At 53.5% G+C, this 18,166-nt stretch overlaps 1 protein-coding gene across 3 annotated transcripts in view; it reads right to left on the bottom strand.

Moving 5' to 3' along the window:
- Positions 1–18,166, bottom strand: part of LOC116956303 (FERM, ARHGEF and pleckstrin domain-containing protein 1-like) — an 85,405-nt gene that overhangs the window by 62,621 nt on the left and 4,618 nt on the right. For all 3 annotated transcript variants that reach the window (XM_032977813.2, XM_032977812.2, XM_032977811.2), the window contains one exon: positions 9,158–9,409. In XM_032977813.2, coding sequence (XP_032833704.1) covers positions 9,158–9,322 — 165 coding nt within the window. In that variant the 5' untranslated portion in view covers positions 9,323–9,409. The remainder of the gene's footprint in view (positions 1–9,157; positions 9,410–18,166) is intronic.

Consider the following 18,166-nt stretch of genomic DNA (forward strand, 5'->3'; position numbering starts at 1 on the left):
CAGCGTGACCGCCCATCCCCCTCATCTCCCCGGCTCGCCGCCATCCCCACCCCCAGCAATCAGCATTCACTCGTGGGGCTCACAATCCGCACAGCGTCACAATCCACTGTACCGACGAGGGCTCTCTTTCGCTCTCTCATCTCTCTCCCGCTCGCGCTCTCTCTCTCTCACGCTCTCTCTCTCTCACGCTCGCTCTCACGCTGTCTCTCTCCCGCTCGCTCTCTCCCTCACGCTCTCTCCTGCTCGCTCTCCCACTCGCTCGTTCGCTCTCTCTCACGCTCCCTCGGGCTCTCTCTCTCCCGCTCTCTCGAAATCTGGAGCTAAATCGAGAATTCATTATTTGTTATGATGTACAAGTATCGACAGGATGGTTTCATGCTGAAAGGAGAGTTGAGACAGTGCTCGGCTCCTGATGACAGCCCTGAGACGGCGGTGGAAATTCCACGTTCACGTGGCGGAGGTCGGGCCTCCCCGCAGGACAACCGCTACGGCCTTCGCCACAAAGCGGTGTCAACTGGATCGACCTCGGAGGGATGATGGGCTGAGTCAACCCCCAACCAGGAATTGAACTCGCAACCTTTCAGATTGGGGCGAGCGCTGTTCGCGAGCACCTGTGAAGGCCGTCACGGCACACGTAGGGGGTCTACCCAACCCCAGTGGATGACCAATACCACGCGCGGCCGCCTTTTTCTCCCCAGTGGTGTTTACCCACCGCATCAGGAACTCATTTATTCACCTAGGAGAGGCCCAGGACGTGAAGCGGGAAATAGAACTCGACTCGCCGGGTCGGAAGCGCAGTGCCACTAACCGCTGCACCACCGCTCCCCATCCAACGCACACACACGCGCACATGCACATGCGACCCGAGGCATCATTGTCAAGCCAGGTAACAAAACTCCGTGCGTTGCTCCACTCCAGCGCGGTGACCTGAGTGTGAACCCAGGCGATTCGGGCCAACAGTCGGTCGGGATGACAACGTGATGACCCAGTGGGTCGGTGCGGAGTGATGTAAGTGCATCTCGCATGACCGACATCAACAGTGTCGTCGGAGCTCAAAGACACACCTCAACTCCTGTCATCCGTGGCCGCACTACAGGCGGCGGACAACTCCAATTAACCGGAAGAAAAAAAAGTGATTCACTTTATTGGTCCCGAGGTTTCCACAAAGCTGTGCAGGAGGGGGGCGTGGCACACTATTGGCGCCGGCTATTATAGAATGCGGTCGTGTTGCTGCGCTTCTCCGCGGCGAGCGGCGACGTCTTTAAAAACGACGGCGCTGCTGCTACGCCTCTCAAAATAAAATAAACGCCGAACCGCTCGCGCGTTCCGAGGTTCAGCGGTGAACGGGGCACCACCCACCCACTCTGCAACTTGCAGACGTCTCAGGGCGGGAAAGGGTTAACAGCGGCAGCAATCGATCCACAAACAACCCGGGGGTTATCTATCTGTGCCACTCCTTGGTGACGCTGCTGCGTTGGCACGGTCAACAACAACTCAAAACGTCGTCAAATAACGGTGCGTGGCCTTCAAAGTAAAAATATGTAATCGGCGAAGTTTGGGAAGAGTGGCCCTCAATGACTTTTCATGAAATATGGGCCATGCATTTTTATGAAATATGGGCCATGTCTGAAAGTAACGTCATAAAAGAGGGCCATTGCCCAAAACGTCACCTGTTTTACATAGATTTGTTTTTTTATTCAAGGCCACATGGTGTTGTTATTGACGAGTTTTGCTATTATTCGCAGACGTATTCTTCGTGCTACCTGCGTTTTCTTGTTCACGGACGAAAGGAGTCATCGGGGAATGTTAGCAATATTAATCCTATTGTCCACGTGTATCTGTGGATAGGTTATTTCCGGAAGTGCTCAATTCGACTATCCCACATCTTTTTCACGGTTCAGAATGAGTATCCCTGAGAGTGGCGGCGACCGCACCATCACATTTCCCCCGCACCTTGCCACTGGGCGATCCCGACGGGGATGACGTCAGGGAGCTACTTTGGGTGCGGCTTTGGATCTGTCGACGGGGACCGCCCTGAGGATCCTGTTATCAGGCGAGAGGCGCCCCTGCCGGGAAGGAGGCAATCGCCCAAGTGGTCAAGACTCGAGACAACGGGCGACCTTAGTCTCCGGTGACGTGGGAAACTCCCCGCAGTGATTCTCGTGCCAGCGGTGGCGCGCGTTACAGGCAGGCCGGCCGACCGGCCGCGACGCGTGGCGCGCCGTGCGGTAACCTTCGTACAATATCGTTATATCGAGGTTCGTATAATTTTTTTTCCCAAAGAGACATTTAATTTCCACACGTCAGGTGCCGCGGGAGGGTCGGTTCAGTCGCAGGATCGTGCCAAGTGGCGGCAGTGGCTCGGAGAGGCTTTCACCCAACGGCGGATTGACCACGGCCGATGGCGATGATCGTCGTGTTACGTCCGTGAAGAGCGAGTTCACGGCGGCCCTCATTTTAAAACACCTCGGGAGAGAGGCGAGCCGATCGCGCGGTCAGAGACGGCGGTGGCAGAGCATGGTAGCGTCACCTGGGACTGGCCACCAACCCCCCCCCCCCCTCCCCTCCACCCGCCTGCTCTACCCCAGTGGCGGCTCTCTGCAGAAGTAAACTAAGCACATGCTCAGGGCCCCAAGTAGATCAAGGGTCACCAGTTACCCCCCCCCCCTCCACCACAGCAGATGCATGAATAATAAAAGTGAAATTAACATCACCGCTAATCCTAATAAACGTATGGAGATAATTAAACACACAGCGCCAATGCTTTTACAAAATGCAATAGTACCCCCCCCCTCCCCCCCCGACAACGATAAAGATACATTCTGATCAATCAGGGTACCCAATGGGCTAGCTAACATAACTACTGGGCCACCGCACGCCCCCCCTTGCCACCCTCCTGCCCCACCCACCTCATAACCCTCATGCCAAATGCCCAACCAGGTGCGGGGTGTTCTAACTGCTGGCCCCACATTCCTGCTCGTGTGTCGAAACCATCGCGATGCTTGCGGAAGTCCAGCCACGGGGTTAGCTTACCCACAGCCGCTGTGACAAAGTGCACCACAGTGCGCGAGAGTGCGTGCGAGCGAGCGTTTATTTTAGTTCGCGAGTGTTTGTACGGAGCCGGTGATGAGGTAGTGTTTGCGCTGGTCTACGATCCCCGTCACCTGGAACTTCATTCTAAGCAGTAGGTAGTAACCGATGCCTGACCTGCCTCGCCGGGGACCCGAGTGTACATCCAAAGTAATGTTCTAGAATTATTTGTTTGGAGTCTTGCCTCTTTTGTTTTGCACTGCCAAGCTGATTTGTGCCTTGTGTTCACGAGAACACGCCTTCCCACAATGCAATGCGCCAGTAATATTTTTCTAATTAAACTTTTTTTTTATCAGTTTATTTAGTGGTCATACTTTTTGATTCGTGGATTTTATCTGGTGTCTGTCTGGTATTCAACAGTTACTATTGGGTAACTATTTGTGTGCCAATTAAAAAAAAACTGTTTATCAGAAGAAAAACATTTTCATTGAATTCTCATCAGGCCTCATGGTCTCCAAATCTTATCCACTCCATCTCCCTGGACTCTCGATTTATTTTCTTTCTTTAAGACCACACCGTGTTTTTGATGAATGTGTTGGTTATCCGTTAGGTCAGCTTTATTGGCCTGAATAGGCACTCACCTTGTCTTTACTTACCGAGTGTACTGTATATGTACGTGTGTGTGTGTGTTCATGAATCATCCACCAGTCATCTCAGTTATCCAATAACTCTTGCTCGGGTCCAGTGACCTTGTGCCGGCAAGCCCCCAGCACTTGGCCTGAAAGTGGTTCTAACCTGGCACAAGTGGGATAGTGACAAAACCAACACTTGGTGACGAATGGTGTGGGTGTTATTGTCGTTGTGTTTCTGCTTGTGCTGTGTGACAGCATGTGGTGTGTGTTGTTTGCGGGGAGCGGTAGTGTAGCGGTTAACGCCCTGCGCTACAAACTCGGCGACCCGAGTTCGATTCCCGCTCGCAGCCAACACCAGTGGCAGTTATCTGAACCGGTACTGGGCCTATCCTAGATCGACTCAGCCTCAAATGAGTACCTGGCGCGGTGCGTAAAAACATTGGCAATGGGGAGACAAAGGCGGACGGGCGTGGTGCTGGACACCCACCCCCTCGTGTGCCGTGCCGGCCTTCATTGGTGTTCGCTAACAGCACTTGCCCCAAGAGTCTGTTAAGGCTACACGGGGGAACCTTTGTTTTGTTTGTGTAGGCGTGCAACGTTTCATGCACGACCGCGTCTCCAAAGTAAAATGCGATAAAATAAAATAAAAAAATCTCTTTCGTCATATTGTTCAATGCCCCCTCAATGTTGGCGTGCGTTCCTCTAACTCCACCCCCCCCCCCCCCCGGCGTGTTCACGGAACACGGAGATGCAATTGCGTTCAAACGTTCAAACATTCTTCACAAACTCCAAACGGAATTGCACTGGCGTGCGTGGCGCGCTACGAGTTTTCCGTCCCCTCTCCATCGCAGTCGGAGTGTTTGCAGGAGTGCGGCACGGTCATTCCAGCGGCCATCTGGGCAGCGGGGGAAAAATCCTTTGCAAGTCACGGTAATGGGTCTCAGGTTAACAAAGGTTGGTCCCCCCAGAGAAGGCGGAGGTTCAGAGCTTCCCTCCGTGCGGGTCAAGACGCACGCGAGCGTCTCCACGTTTCACGAGGTCACTTTTAAAGCCTGCACCTTCGAGCGGATTCATTCGCCCAACGAGCATCTCGGTGTGGACGGCGGTGAAGGCAAGCTCAGCGCTCAACACTCGTGACCGCCAACACCATCGCGCCACTGCTCAGCGCTCAACACTCGTGACCGCCAACACCATCGCGCCACTGCTCAGCGCTCAACACTCGTGACCGCCAACACCATCGCGCCACTGCTCAGCGCTCAACACTCGTGACCTCCAACACCATCGCGCCACTGCTCAGCGCTCAACACTCGTGACCGCCAACACCATCGCGCCACTGCTCAGCGCTCAACACTCGTGACCGCCAACACCGTCGCGCCACTGCTCAGCGCTCAACACTCGTGACCGCCAACACCATCGCGCCACTGCTCAGCGCTCAACACTCGTGACCGCCAACACCATCGCGCCACTGCTCAGCGCTCAACACTCGTGACCTCCAACACCACCGCGCCACTGCTCAGCGCTCAACACTCGTGACCGCCAACACCATCGCGCCACTGCTCAGCGCTCAACACTCGTGACCGCCAACACCATCGCGCCACTGCTCAGCGCTCGACACTCGTGACCGCCAACACCATCGCGCCACTGCTCGAGCACCTCCCGGCGATCACGCAAAGTCGACGCCAACGTTTGCGTGTATACTGGGCGAGCGAAACCACGCGTCCACCAGATAACTCCCAAGCACACCGCCCGGCATCACTGCTACTACTGCTGCTGCTGCTGCTGCTCCCGTAGCACAGGTTGTGGTGATGATATCGTTTGCCAATGACTTCATCCGTAGGGGGAAGAAAAGCACTCGACCACTGCCCTCCACGCACACCCTCAACTCGTACGTGAACGCTTGCGCTGGAAACAACAGCCAGCCGCCAGCCATTGCTGCAAACCGTGGCTTTAATCCCAAAGACGAATACAACAGACTGTTGGGGCAAGTTCTGTTAGCGAGCACCTATGAAGGCCGGCACGGCACACGAGGGAGTGTGGGTGGCCAGCACCAGGCCCGGCCGCCTTTGTATCCCCAGTGGCAATGTTTACACACCGTCACCAGGTACTCATTTGAGGCTGAGTCGACCTAGGGGAGGCCCCAGGACCCGGTTCAGATAATCGTCACCGGTGTTGGCCGTGAGTGGGAATCGAACCAGGGTCGCCGGGTTCGTAGCGCAACACACTGACCACTCCCAAGGGCACACACATCACACACACACATCACACACACACACATCACACACACACATCACACACATCACACACACACACCACACACACACACATCACACACACACACATCACACACACACACATCACACACACACATCACACACACACATCACACACACACATCACACACACACACATCACACACATCACACACACACCACACACACCACACACACACACATCACACACATCACACACACACACATCACACACACACATCACACACACATCACACACACACACATCACACACACACACATCACACACACACACATCACACACACACATCACACACACACACACCACACACACACACCACATACACACACATCACACACACACACACATTCGTAGGTAAATTGAGAATAGTAAAAAAAACAACTCCAACGTCCGAAAGCGCGCGCCAAGCACGGCAGCGGCAATCTCCATCTCGGGCACTCGTCACGAGGCCGCACCGTGCAGCGACTTTGCCAAGAGGCCGGGGGGGGGGGGAGAGACGCCGACACCCGGCACCACCACCACCACCACCCCCCCCCGCCTCCACCAGGGGCTGGCTGCCCAGACCCCTGCCGGCGCTTCACGCCACCACGGGCAGCAGTGGAGCTGCAGGGAGAAGATCGGCGACTCTGCACCAAGCCGGGCCGGGCCTGCCCGGCCCGCACACGCACTGAGAATCACCGCCTTGCACCAGCCCCGCTCACTCAGTCAGCACCCACCACACACACACATCACACACATTACACACACACACATCTCACACACACACATCACACACACACATCACACACACATCACACACACACACATACATCACACACACACACATCACACACACAAACATCACACACACAAACATCACACACACATCACACACACACATCACACACATCACACACACACACATCTCACACGCATCACACACACACATCACACACACACATCACACACACACATCACACACACAAACATCACACACACACATCACACATTCGCACCACACACACATCACACACATCACACACACACACATCTCACACATCACACACACACATCACACACATCACACACACACATCACACACACAAACACCTCACACACACAAACATCTCACACACACAAACAAACATCACACACACACACAAACATCATACACACAAACATCTCACACACAAACATCTCACGCACACATCACACACATCACACACACACACCACACACACACACAAACATCACACACACACCACACTCACACAAACATCACACACACACACACCACACTCACACAAACATAACACACACACACTAGTTCTATACACACACACACGAGCGCCTGATGCCAAACCTTGCAGACTTCTGACGCCAACGTCCTTAAATTCCCGTCAAGTGCACAAAGACAACAACGATGTTCTTCTGCACAGCCTCAAAGGCCGTTGGGCAAAGTGCTGTTGGCGAGCACCTATTAAGGCCGGCACGAATCACAAGCAGGTGTGGACAGCACAGCGCCAGGCCATCTCTCCCGCTCTCTCTGTGCAGTGCTGATGTTTACGCTGTTTGGCACAGCGTACCAGGAATCTTACTCGTTCAAGGCTGTCCATACGAGGAGAGGCACCGGGACAGGTTCTGATATCACTCGCACACCGACGTCATCTGTGACCCAGAATTGAACCCAGGTTTGCCGGGTTCATAGCCCTCGGCACGGAAAACCCCTTCGCCGCCACGACGCGTACACACTCGTACGGATCGTGTCTGACGCTAATTTTCGCAAAAAAAATGATTTGGGCGACGGTGCTGCTGCTGCTGCTTTGACAGTTGTCCACAATTAACTCAACACATCCCTCAATAACGTCATGGCCTTAAAAGTAAACAAGTCACATTTTTGTTGGGCCATGACCATAGCGCATGGACGGGAGACGCGGGAGAGAGACGGGGTGGACAAAACGTGAACAGTTAGACTCGCACAGCGACTGAGCTCCAGACAAAATATTTCAGTAATCTTAAAGTTTTCCTTCTGAAAACATTCGCGTTAAATGTCGTGGGCACAATGCAACGCGCTCGAAGTTAACCACCCGGCTAGCATCCACCGCCGTCACTCGACGCTTTGAGGCCTGGCCCACGCTCGATCAAATGTCGAAAGATATTAAAAACGGAGAGACTTGGGGGGGGGGGGTTGGTTTTACAAAATCATCCCTGTGACGTTACCTGAAGCTCACAGCTGCAATGAGTTGCATGCCACTCCAACCTACTGTGACGTTACCTGAAACTCACAGCTGCAATGAGTTGCAAGCCACTCCAACCTACTGTGACATTACCTGAAACTCACAGCTGCAATGAGTTGCATGTCACTCCAACCTACTCTGACGTCACCTGAAGTTCACAGCTGCAATGAGTTGCAAGCTGCATGCATCTCAAATCAGTCCAACACAAACGCTCAATTTTCAAGTCAGGATCCAGTGCGACCGGTTGACTGAGGACCGCACACCGAGCCATCACTTGCGATGAACCCTTCAATCCAGGTCTTTTTATCCATTTGTGATGAAACCAGGAAAGGGCTCGGCCTGGTCACCAATGACGCCGACAGAAAATATCAACATCCCCGGCCTCCCTCCCTCCCTCCCTCCTCACTCCTCGAGTGTTTATTTTAAGAAAAGTTCAGTCAACCCAGTAAAAATCCCCAAAATGAGCTCTGTAAATAATGACGCCCGCATGACCTGCAGTAACGCCTGCCAGGCAGTCTGTTTATTGTTGGAATGTACCACGCATCGGAAATCTTAAAAGAGAAACCTTTCTATTTTAAATGACATGCGCACTGGCACAGTGTTTCACGCAAGTTGCAAAAAAAAACGATCCAACGCTGAGAATTTAAAACAAACCGACGGTTCGACCCGCGGCAAAGCGGACCGTCGCTTCCGCAAGGTGCGCGGCAAAAATCCGACGCAGGCCCAGCCGACGACGCGATGGCAAGCGAGAGAGCCGCGCGCAAAAGCCGTTCTCGCAGCACCGCGCCGTTCCTGAAGAAGCTCCCAGCAAGCGGGAGCGAAACGTCGGGACGTCGTTCCCGGAAAAACACGCGTCGGCGGCGTCACAACCAGGGGGCTCCCCCGTCGCGCTTCGTTTCTGGCGGGCCGATCGATGCGGCCCTCGATCATGGACGGCCCGAGCGGAAGGGGTGGTGGGAAGAGGTGCGGGGTTGGGGTCACGAGGGGGTCAACCGCCGCATCGCTCACCGGCAAATCGAACGTCTTCTCGGAGTCGTCGAGGAAGACCACCTTGAGAGGCAAGAGTTTGCCGCGAGGCTTCGCCGCCGCCGTCGTCGCGCGCGGGCTCGGGGTCGCCCTCGGCTCGCCGCCCGCGCCGTCTGCCCCGGGCGCCCCTTCCCGAACGTCGCCCATGGCCTCTCGCCGGGCGTACCGCGAGCGGTCACGGCGCCGCACGCCGGCGCCGCCGCCGGCACCGCCCCCACCCGACCGCTGCTTCGCCTGCACGGGAGGGGGGAGGGGGGAGGCGGCATAAACGTCGCGTTCGTCGAGTGGCGCTCTCCGCTGTGCGCGCTTCGGATACGCGTGGTGTCGCTCCGAGGGTCGGGTTGGTCGGTCCGATGGATTGGTCGGAGGGACGGTCCCGTCGGTCAGTCGGTCGGTCGGTCGGAAGGTCAGTAATTTTGTCCAATGGTTGGTCGCTTGGCCCGAGGGTCAGTCGGAGTGTCGGTCAGTCAGCGCGAGGGGTTGTCGGAGGGTCGGTCCAAGAGTTGGTCGGTCTGTCACCCCGACACTCGTCTGAACGTGCGAATGGACCCAGCCACGTACGAAGGGAGACTTGTTGCAAGCAGCTGTTTGGAAACCGCTTGTTTAAAATACACGCGTGACCACATGACCTCTGACGTCTAGGCGCTAACCGGCACGGCTAAATACGTTCAACGGACCCCGTCGCCCTCACGAGACCGGGACGGAGTGGGGAGACCCTCATCCAGCGATGGAGTGGACAAAAGGGCCGTGCTCGGTAGGAGACGAGCTCCACCGATCCTCACGGGGTAGCGCTCCTCGCGTTGCGCGACCGCCTCCCGTGGCACGGGAGGGCCGGGTCAGCGGCGAGCGCGGAGCGGGTCGCAACTTCGAGACAGAGCTACTTGCCAGGCTGGCTCGCACCGGACGGACAGTTCGCAAACGCCACACGTGGAAGGTGGTTGGTGGAGGGTGGGGGAATTGAGAAATGAACAAGGACGCAGGACTGGTGTCACGTCTCGATTGATGTCCGCCGGGCGCAGGCCCGAAACGTCTGCGACAATGCGCGCGTGAATTGACCGTCGGACTATAATGAGAACGGCAAAGTCAAATTTCCACTCGCGGCTCACGTCTGTTAAGATACCTTCTCACGTAGCGCTTCGGTTGTAATGGTTATCAGTGCACTGGGCTCACAGTGCAGAGGTCATCCATTCAATCTCCTCGGTGTGGCAGTTCAAACGAATGCGTGGAGTCCCCAAATCTCCTCCGCCTCTCTGTTCACCCAGCAGCAACACCACGCTCGACCGGCAGATCACACGTGGTGCGGTAAAAGTGTGCGGCACTCCCGGCTCTTCCAAGACTTCTGGTCAGATTCGTTTTGTTTTTTAAACCTTCTAGAGCGGCTCTCTAGAGCTCCATGTCGTGGATGCCCTTCCATCAGCAGTGGTGCGAGCGATTATAGGTCCTGTGCCTTTACCTTTCCGAAGAATTGGCAAACTCCAGCATTGGTGTTAAAAAAAATTGCAATAATTCACAAATATAAATAACGATATTTTCCCACCTTTTGTCAATCCACTACTGGGGGTTACTTGACCATACTTCACCACGGCGGTCAGTGCGAGATGGTGAAAAGAAAACCGGCGGTGGACACGGACCGGTTCTTACGTCGCTCGGCACGGATGATGTTACCAATGGCCGGGATACGAGGGCCTCACGTCTCTGGGTTCATAGCAGGGTGTGGTAACCACTGTGCTGCAACGCATTTAGAATACGGTATTGAAATACTAGCGTGACGGGTGATAAATAGAAGTAATGTCAGCCTCTTGATGTTTTTCTTCTGAAATTACTCCTGTTACTCCATGTGTTCAATACTGTGACAGGTCCTATTATACAAAGACAAAGATCCCTTTATAGCCTACTTAGACTGTTGGGGCTGTTAGTGAGCACCTCTGAAGGCCATCGCTGCACCCAAGAGCATGAGTGTTCAGCACCACTCCTGGCCGCCTTTGTCTCCCCAGTACTGATATTTACCCCCCATGCCAGGTCCTCATTTTATGGCTGAGTCGGCCTAGGGGAAGACCAGATATCCATCGCTGATATGGGAACTCGGGTCAGCGGCTTCGTAGCAAAGTGCACGAACCACAACACTGGAGCCGTGCATAAATGACGTCACGCACCTAGGGGGCGGGGGGGGGTCAGACATTTGTGACGATGTGTGACGAGGGGGGGGAGGGGTTGAGAAATGTGACGTCACATCAAAATGCGCAACTTTAAATAAATATAGACAACACGTACTACTTAATTAAATAGACTTTTTAATAAATGTTTTCTCCTACAACATCAGAGTGCAGTGCCACATTAAATACGCACTACAATGACAATAGTTTAAAGCGATTTGAAGCATGTTTTATTTTGGGGGGGGGGGGCAGAGCTTTGTGACGTCATATTTGAGGGGGGGTCTGACTTTTTGTGACGCCGTGTGACGAGGGGGGGGGGGTTAAAAATCGTCCAAAATCGCGTGACGTCATTTATGGACGGCCCCAATGTCACTCCAATCAAACCGCTCCCACCCCCGCATAGGCTTAAAGGACTGTTGGGGCAAGTGCTGTTAGTGAGCAGCACCTACGAAGGCCGGGACAGCACACATGGGAGTGAGTGGCCCGCACCACGCCCGACCACCTTTGTCTCCCTTAGTGGCAATGTTTACACACCACACCAGGTACTCATTTGAGGCTGAGCCGACCTAGTGGAGGTCCAGGAGCGGCTCAGACAATCGTCACCGGCGTTGGACCGTGAGCGCGAATCGAACTCGGGTCAGCGGCTGGTGCGTAGCGCGGTGCACTGAACCACGACACCGGCGCTCCCCGCTAAACGTACAGTCTCACCAACTACACACGTGTCGGCTGTACGCGCGCGCGCGCGCTCGCACACGCGTGAAAAAAAGAGAGGCGTTGTTGTGCTGTTGGACATCTCAAGTGTCCGCGCAGCCAGCTGGGAGAACGGGTCGAACGAGTCGCGTGGCTGCATATCCCCCCCCCCCCCCCGGTCCACCCGCTGAGCCACCTTTGCGAAGGGCGAATCGAAGCTAACTAATCCGCCAAGCACACAGGGCATCAGAAACATCGCGAGTATGGCATGACCCCATGAGAGCACCAAGAGTTTACGCAATGACTCGCCATGAATTGTCACTTCACAATGCCGACTCTCTCTCCCCTCTCTCTCTGAGCATAAAAGTCAAATCTCATACAAGTGGAAACCCGACACGTGCGAGGGGGCAACACCATATTCCTGTACAGAAGGGACAGATGGAGATTAGCCAGGGTATGGCTACCTCCTCGACACCCACGAGAAGGGATTGTTCCTACATTGTTGTGATCCACCAACCCTCACCGCCTCCACACAGTGGCCGGATTTACAGGCACGCGTAGCCACCGCCGCCCACCTAAGGGGCGTTTGCGTGTGGCATTCGTGGTGAATATAGGTGTGGTATGAATGCTGTATATGTACCTGTGTGATATGCGGCGTGCATAGCATGGGCCTCATATAGGTGTGCGGTATGTGATGTACACGGTGCATCACACCACGGGGAGCGGTAGCGTAGCGGCTAGCGTGGTGCTCAACGAACCCGGCGGCCCAAACTCGATTCCCGCTCACGGTCAACACCATTAACGATTATCTGAACCGGTCCTGGGCCTCCCCTAGTTCGACTCAGCCTCAAATTAGTATAGTGCCTGGTGTAAACATCACCACTAGTGAGACAAAGACGGCCGGGCGAGGTGTTGGACATCCACCCCTCCTCGTGTGCGTTGCCGGCCTTCGTAGGTGCTCGCTGACAGCACTTGCCCCAACAGCCTGTTACAGGCTATACGGGGGATTGTCTTTGAAGTACACGGTGAATACCTATGTGGTATGTATGTATGTGTGCAGGTACAGCCCTTTTGTCAATCCACTGCTGGATGAGGACCCTCCGCACTTTCCGCGGGTCGCAGGGGCTGTCTGAGCATGCTTCGCCACGCTGGTCATGGGTGGCTGGGTGAGAGCGGGGGAGGATACATCACGTGGGTTCATAGAAGTACAGCACAACAGTAGATTGTGCGGCACTGCTGCCAACACCGTGCATGGCTCCACGTGCATATGTCTGGTAAAACTATCCATGTACCGGCTGTGTATGGGCACAATGCGATGGAGCCCTATTACAGGACTCCCCAGCTTGTATGATCCGTAGCAGCTGTGGTAGGGTTTGCAAAAACTCCCATTACCGGCAGCCCCACCAATTCGTCCTTAGTTATCCGCGGTTATCCTCCATTTTATCCATAGCGCGAAGTGAAGCGGCTTCCGAATGCGATTGTTCGCGGATGAAGAGGAGTGGCCGCGTGGCGAATTACTCCAATTATCCGCGATTCATTTTCATCCGCGGATAAGAGGAGTAAAATCGCGGACAACCCCGCGAAATGAAATGCTCCTCGATATCGGTCCCCCCCATATCACCACGGATAGGAGTTCTCCAGTACTTGCGTTTATATCTATACGGACAATACAGTAAACCCATGTGCTGTAGACTCCTCTGATCAATTAATGTGTGCGCAGGACACAGCAACACACACACAGAGGAGGGGGACGACTCGAGGCTTGACTTGGACGATAATAGGTGAAGGTGCAGCCCCGCAATTGAGAACCCTACCCAGAGGGTGTTCTTTGGCCTACTCTTCCACAATGGTCAGAAGAGGTCGGAAACGTCCACGGCTTTAGCCCACCACGTATTCCACCCGCCTATCGACTGACTGTGATGCGCACGCATTTCCACGGCTGGGTGGATGTGACAAGGGCAGGGAGATTTTAAGCAACCTGCCCATTGCTTCGACTGCCACGCCGGGGAATCGAAACCGCCGGACCTCTGGATTGCAAGCCCGATGGTGCTTAGCATCACACCCCACTGCGGGCATCCTTCGGTGCTAGAGTGGTAGCAGCTCTTTAATAAGCAGGGGCAGGTTTGACCTACATTCATGTCATGAATGCGCGTTCTGTGTGACAACCTCGCAGAGCAGTGCGTGTTGTTGTCTGTGCCCGCCTCCATACGAGCTCGCTAACAGCCCTTGCCCAACATTCTGTCAAAGCTACTATTATGTACGGTGGTGGTGGTGGTGGTGGTGCGGGTTGTACTTTGTATCTTATTGAAAGTGCTGCGTAAGTTGTTGTGTAGTGCGCCTGGCGATTTGCGCTTTGAACCCGGCGACGTAGGTTCAGTTCCCAGCCACGGCTAACGTCAGTGGCATTGCGATATCTGAACCGGTGGCGGGGCCTCCCCTACGTCGACTCGGCCTTAAATGAACACCTGACTGTGGTGTGCAAAACATTAGCACTGGGGAGATAAAGGTGGCCGGGCGTGGGTGCGACTCAGTATCACTCCCCCCCCCCCCCCCCCTCGTGCGCCGTGCCAGCAGCCGTTCTAAGGTGCTCGCGAACAGCATTTGCTCCAACTCTCTGTGCGGGAAGATATACGGTAGGTGATATTTGTCTTCGAAATATGACATTGTGCCTAAACCCTCTTGCACTCTTCATATTCACACACAAAGGGGGTGATGTGTGTCCACTTGAGAGACAGGCCACGTTTGCAATCCTTCCTGTGTTGATGATGTGAGCACACTAGTGATCTGATGTCCCATAAGGGGTCAAGACAGACCAGGTGGAGATAAAGAGATGAACGACACATGTTCAGTGAATACAAAGATCCCTCGTGGAGTATTAACAGACTGCTGGGGCAAGTGCTGTTAAGCGAGCACCTATGAAGGCCCGGCTGCCTTTGTTTCCCTAGTGGCGATGTTGACACACGGCACCAGGTACTCGTTTGAAACTAAAGTAGAAACTCGACCGGTCCTGGCAGGCAGAGGACGGGTTCAGAAAATCGTCGAGCTAACCGCTGCTCCACTGCTCTCCAACACACACACCACTACCACACACACCATACACACACACACACACCACTAACATACACACACACACCACCACACACACCATACACACACAACATACACACACACACCACTAACATACACACACACACCACGACCACACATACACACACCACACACACACCACTACCACACACACACCACTACCACACACACACCACTACCACACACACACCATACACACACACCACTAACATACACACACCACGATCACACATACACACACACACCACTACCACACACACACCATACACAGACACCATACACACACACACACCACTATCATACACACACACACACCTCAACCATACACACACACCACTACCACACACACACACACCACACACACACACCACTACCACACACCATACACACACAACAGCATACACACAACAGCATACACACACCACTATCATACACACACACACCACTACCATACCCACACACACAACAGCACACACACCACACCATACACACACCTCTACCATACACACACACCACTACCATACACAAACACACACCACTACCATACACAAACACACACCACTACCATACGCAACACCATACCACCACCATGCACACACCACAAAACACACGACCCACATTCACAACTACCGTACACTCACACACCACACTGCCATATACACCACCATAACACAGACACACCACTACCCACACTGTGATACACACACACACAAAACACACAAACAAATCGCCATCAGCGTCTGTTGCACTGCAGCAATATTGTTTAAATGGCTTAATTAGGTCAAATTGGTGTCAGCTGGAGTGGCGTGAACACGCACACACCAACCATCATGTTCCCCTCCATTGCAGCTCTGTCGTCCCAACAGGTTTGTTCCTTTCACCTGAAGGCGGCCACTTGTGTTGTGGCCGAAACGTCGTGAGAATTTTATTGTTTTATTTTATGATTTTATTCTCATTCTACGTGACTTTACCGAAAGAACCAAAGAAGATCCCCCCGTATAGCCTGGTCAGATTATTGGGGCAAGCGCTGTGAGCGACGCACCTCTGAAGGCACGATGTGGGCCAGCGCCACGCCCGACCGCCTTTGTCTCCCCAGTTACGACATTTACACATCGCACAAGGGAAATCATTTTAACGCACTGAAAACACACACGCAAATTAAACGAATGCACATTTGTGCTTAACACGCAAAGCATTCGATAACCATCAATCTATGCATACAATCGATAGCGAGCTTGAATCATACCGATACTACCGGAGCGTGCACACACAAACACGAATACGCACGCACGCATAAAACGCGTACTACGTACACAATAACAACTGCATATGTGCACACAGATCCACACACGTGTGCGCGCACACACACACATACACACTAACATTGCGTACGAACGCATTACCCGTACAGAGATTTCATCCAACAGTAGAGTTGGCAAATGGCTGCAAATTATGATGGCTATGTAAAGCGACCGGACTGTTTGGGCAAACAAGAGACAAAACTCCCCCAGGTATTAACCGTAACGGACTGTCGGGGCCGCCTTTGTCTCCCTAGAGGCGACGTTTACACACAATACGACGAGACCCCGCATCATAAACCATGCTTGGGCTACCGTCACCTTCACGGAAGGTGACGAGAGTCGAACGACCACAGCACTGATGGTGGCAGACGTTACAGACAGGAGTCGAACTCAGGTTATCTTCCTGGTTCTTTCGGTAAAGTCACGTAGAAGGGAAATAATAAAATAATAAAAAATAAAACATAGTAACATTCTCACGACGTTTCGGCCACAACACAAGTAGCCGTCCTCAGGCGCTGTCTTTCCGACAGTCCTGTTTCTTCACCTGAGGACGGCTGCTTGTGTTGTGGCCGAAACGTCGTGAGAATTTAATTTTTATTATTTTATTATTTCCCTTCTACGTGACTTTACCGAAAGAACCAAGATGATGAATCCCTGCAGTCACGAAAGCTTTAATTCGAAATTGCACTCAGGTTAGTTAGAGAGATCGTAGTGAATTGTGCACTAGCCATGATGTGCCCACCAGTAGCAAATATGAAGGACTAATACGCGTAACACATGCGCGTGATCGCCACTTTGTGTACTAGTAACAGCCGCTTTGCCCATTTATATTGGACCATACTTCACCACGCTGGTGAGTGCGAGTTGGGCGACGTGAGAGGAACATAGATGTATAGTACAACAACAATGTTTTAACATGCACTGCACATTACCACCAACCACATCCTATTGCGACCTGTTGTTGCATAGTGGCCACTCATCCAAAGAAATGTCCAGGCTGACGCCTCATTCCATATGTGATGAGGCCAAGTCATGCGGAATACCCTGATACACATTCCATCTAACGCTTGTTGCACATCGCAGAGGGACAGACATTGAAATGGAGACAGACACACAGGCTGAGAGAAACACACAGAGAGACAGAGAGAGAGAGACGGCTATTGATGGCGATACAACGCCGGGTGCATGGTGGACACCTTCCAAGATACACAGGGAGAGATGGAGAGACAGGCTCTATGCAGATTCCATTACCGGGTCACATACGCAGAGAGATGCAGCAGATACGGGACGGATACAGAGAGAGACAAGCATGTTGGAGACAAAGGCATGTAGAAACTGACGTATGGCAAGAGACATCGATTGAGAACGGTTTACACTACAGATGCGTAACAAAGATGGAGAAAGACACGTGTGGATGGAAGGCGGACAGAGATTTTGCGTCAGAGTGCGCAGAGACAACGGCGATTGTTCTGGACAGGGTGAGACGGCGACTGAGAGAGAGACAGGGTTAGATGTACACACACAGAGAGAGACACACAGAGAGACACACAGAGAGAGAGACATACACAGAGAGACACACACAGAGAGAGAGACATACACAGAGAGACACACACAGAGAGAGAGACATACACAGAGAGACACACACAGAGAGAGAGACATACACAGAGAGACACAGAGAGAGAGAGAGACATACAGAGAGTCAGGGTCAGATGTACACACAGAGACACACAGAGAGACACACACAGAGAGAGAGAGAGAGA

The sequence above is a fragment of the Petromyzon marinus genome, chromosome 64 (genome assembly GCF_048934315.1).
Source record: "Petromyzon marinus isolate PM22_M1 ecotype Great Lakes invasive population chromosome 64, UKy_Petmar_22M1.pri1.0, whole genome shotgun sequence".
In the NCBI taxonomy this organism is placed as follows: domain Eukaryota; kingdom Metazoa; phylum Chordata; class Hyperoartia; order Petromyzontiformes; family Petromyzontidae; genus Petromyzon; species Petromyzon marinus.